The following is a 3,942-nucleotide window of genomic DNA, read 5'->3' on the forward strand; positions in this document are numbered from 1 at the left end:
GTATCAGGCTGCTTTATATGTGGAGAAAGTGGAGATACAAGTACTGAGGCAGAAACTGTATCTCACAAGAAACATATGAAGGTGTTTTTTCCCTTCAGTGAAAATGGCCCATACTGGTCATTCAACTCAACCATGGACACTGATTTTATAGACCTCACCAAAATACTCATAACCATGTCTAAAGTCTGAGATAACAGGATTTTTCCTGATTTCACAGGAGAATTTGAACAAGCTGATGACCAACCTCAGGAGTACCCACCCGCATTTTGTGCGCTGTATCATCCCCAATGAAACAAAAACTCCTGGTAAGAAGTTGTAGAATGAAAGCACAAAGCATGATGGCCATACTTCCTTTTTAACAAATTCTGCAATGACATAAATATGTATGTCTTAGGGGCCATGGAGCATGAGCTTGTCCTGCACCAGCTGAGGTGCAACGGTGTGCTGGAAGGCATCCGGATCTGCAGGAAGGGCTTCCCCAGCAGAATCCTGTATGCAGACTTCAAACAGAGGTCAGGCTCTCTTAATTACAGGGCATCTTAAAGTTTGGCATAAATATATTTAATGCAAGCAAAACAGTTGAGTGAAAAATATGCCTTTATTTGTTGTTTTTAATTTTCCACAGAAAGGTAAAAAATGATAAGCCCCAAACATCTTGAAAATGTAGCTATATCACATGTTAAGCACTCTATGGGCTTTTCTTTGCATTTACTAAGCTCCTGGGTTAGCTCATAGATGTATACATTAACTTCAACTGTGACGTTTGACTACAGTCGAATGATATTTCCATGCTGCTGACTGCGGAGTTTGACTTTATCCCATGAGCTCAGTGTTCCAGGAGGGAAGTTTAGGAAAGCAGATGTACATTTTTCTATAATTTTGTGTTTTTCAAGAATGAAAACAACAGGAAAATTTTATACTTTAAAGTAATCATTTATTTTAATCAAATGTAGCACCTTAACTGCATTTACTTAAAAATATAAATACTGTAATTATTTTCTTTTAATTTTTGACACATTTTGGAGAACAAACTTGAAATCAATTAATGTGGTGAAAAGGTTAACTTCAATAATTACGAGTACTGCCATTTTTTGAATGCTATTTTGATCATCTCATTTAATCCTTATAAAAACTCAGTAGAAGCAAGCAATACTAAAGCCTCATTTTATAGATGAATAAACTGAAGTTCTAAGAAATTAAGTTACTTACCCAAAGTCACAGAGTTATTAGGTGGCTGAATTAGGAACTCTCCCATGCATATATAGCTACCAATAAGTGATTTTCTATCCCTTCTTTGGTATCTTCATCTTTTTCTCTCACACACTGGTTTCCTGGAAACATGCCAGCTCTTCTTTCTCCTCCCTGGATAAGCCCATCTTGAGAATCAAATAACAGGCAAAGAGGGTAGGTGACAGCTGTAGGAAGCTGGTTTCTCCTAAGTCTGGGTCTGGTAGAGTTAACAGAGAACTCCAGTGCTCAAGACCTAAAACACCCCTACATTTGACTTTAGGTGGTTAGGACCGTTCCTCATACCTAAAGTGCACTTTTTATCAGATTCCTCAAGAAACATTTGCATCCTTGGACTCAGGATCTTAAAAAGCAAATGCACTTAGCTAGGATAACATGCTACATTTAGTTGGTCACCTACACCTTAATGTGAACAAGATTATAGAATCCTTTCCTGAGAACAAGGTCTGATGAGGCAGGAAGGAAAGTTACAACTGTTCGGGAAGGTAAAATGGAGTAAAAATAGATAGTCAATACTAAATTGACTATCCATATATACAATGTCCTTCCTGTGAGCAAAATGTAATAATAGAGCTTTTTAAATGCTCTGATTTCTTAATGGATCATTTAATGTTCAGTTACTATTAGTGTCATCAGTAAACCAAGTTTNACTGAGTCATCCACCTGATTCATGTTTGAAAACCACATTGTTAACTTGTTCCCCTTGAGTTTTCCTAGGAAGACATTCATTTTTAATAATTGAGTTTTAAAGCATACCTAGATAATATACTAGGTGAAGCAGAATTATTAGACATGTATTTCCTATCATTTCTGAAGTTCTTTGGGGCACACTACCCATAATCAAGGTCTCGAACTTAATGAAAAAAATGGGCAAAAATACTCAAAAAGATATTCTGAAAAAATTGCACAAAATGCATGTAGCTTAAAAAAAAATGAAACAGTGAGTAGCTTAGGGCCATAGTAAGATTGTTCTATCCTTTCTTCCTTTTAGTTGCTGACAAGGCAGCCTATCTCCAGGGTCTGAACTCTGCTGACCTGCTTAAAGCCTTGTGCTACCCCAGGGTCAAGGTCGGCAATGAGTACGTCACCAAAGGCCAGACTGTAGAGCAGGTAGGTGCATATTTCAAATTCACCGCTGGGGATGCAGGCATTTTCCAGTCCTCTGATAACCTCAAGAGGTATATCTTTGTCTTTCAAGGTGTACAATGCAGTGGGTGCTCTGGCCAAAGCCGTCTATGAGAAGATGTTCCTGTGGATGGTGACCCGTATCAACCAGCAGCTGGACACCAAGCAGCCCCGGCAGTACTTCATTGGGGTCTTGGACATCGCTGGCTTTGAGATCTTCGATGTGAGTTGGGAGCTAGTTGCCATAGGGATTTTATACTAAGGGAATGGAAATATCAATAAGAAATATGTAAATATTATGACCTTTTCTTAACACTGTCAAAAAACTATGCTAAGACTTAAAAGGGTGTGATTGGGCAGCTCCTAATCATCTATTACAGTGGCAATTCCACTTTTGTGAGAAATAATGCACGTGATGTGGACTCTTTAATTTTTTACATGACCCAAAGGGAGTAAGAAATTAGCTTGGTGTAGTGGGGCAGGGGTGGGACTCTAAAAATTCCACAATGCAAAATGAAGTTAACATAAAAATATCAAAGTAAGCCTGTGCAATGCATAATATACTCTGAATAGATGGTGTAAAACTCATCCAGAAATACTTAGGAAGATAATAAGGGCTGATAAAAGGTTAGTAATTTAGAGTCAGCATTGATAAGCTCAATGTAATGAACTCTTAAAACTCTATATGATATCATGGGATAAAAGTTCATAGTTGATTATAAAATACATTTTTCCGGCTTATAGTTTTGAACAAGTTTCTCTTTTTCTTTTTAATTCTAAAAGCACAGCTTTGGCATTGCATAAGGTATAGAAAATCAAGAAAAAGGATTCCACATTAATTCCACTATTTACATTTAGCTAATGTTAACATTTTGGCATTTTTTAAAAATACAAGTGTGTGGGAAAAAAACCCCCACAAGTGTGTTAACATATTGTACATAATATTTGGTATCTTGATTTTTTCATTTCAAATTAAAGAACAACAAGGGTGGCAGTTATTGCTCACTTGCAAGGCTGACCATGATGACTTCCATAAAACAGAGACCCCTCCGGGCTAGCTTCTAATGGGTCACAAATTAGCTCTTCAGTGAATCAGCAGGAAATGCAGAAGTTAGTGGCAATACACATGAAATGATTAAGTAGGAACTCAGAAAAATACCTGCGTTAACTTAAGCAAGTGCAGGAAAAGTGTATTAATGATTTAGGACTTCGCATAAATGGCAGCAAACATTAGATTTCACAGATAATTTTGATATCTATAACATAAAGGCTATTTGTCATATATTTTTAAATTAAAAAGTTCTATATTTAAGAATGCTCAATTTGCTAGAAGAAAAGTAGACACATCTATTTATTGTAGTTCAACAGCCTGGAGCAGCTGTGCATCAACTTCACCAATGAGAAACTGCAACAGTTTTTCAACCACCACATGTTCGTGCTGGAGCAGGAGGAGTACAAGAAGGAGGGCATCGAGTGGACGTTCATCGACTTTGGGATGGACCTGGCTGCCTGCATCGAGCTCATCGAGAAGGTATCCTATTCTATCCATTCAGTCTCCTCTCCTCGTAT

At 37.4% G+C, this 3,942-nt stretch overlaps 1 protein-coding gene across 1 annotated transcript in view; it reads left to right on the top strand.

Moving 5' to 3' along the window:
- LOC109389120 (myosin-1-like) overlaps positions 1–3,942 on the top strand; it is a 33,009-nt gene that overhangs the window by 10,753 nt on the left and 18,314 nt on the right. Inside the window, exons 10-12 of the mRNA XM_019654416.1 lie at positions 2,240–2,358; positions 2,447–2,596; positions 3,734–3,904. Coding sequence (XP_019509961.1) covers positions 2,240–2,358; positions 2,447–2,596; positions 3,734–3,904 — 440 coding nt within the window. The remainder of the gene's footprint in view (positions 1–2,239; positions 2,359–2,446; positions 2,597–3,733; positions 3,905–3,942) is intronic.

Source organism: Hipposideros armiger, unplaced genomic scaffold (genome assembly GCF_001890085.2).
Source record: "Hipposideros armiger isolate ML-2016 unplaced genomic scaffold, ASM189008v1 scaffold_222, whole genome shotgun sequence".
Lineage (NCBI taxonomy): Eukaryota > Metazoa > Chordata > Mammalia > Chiroptera > Hipposideridae > Hipposideros > Hipposideros armiger.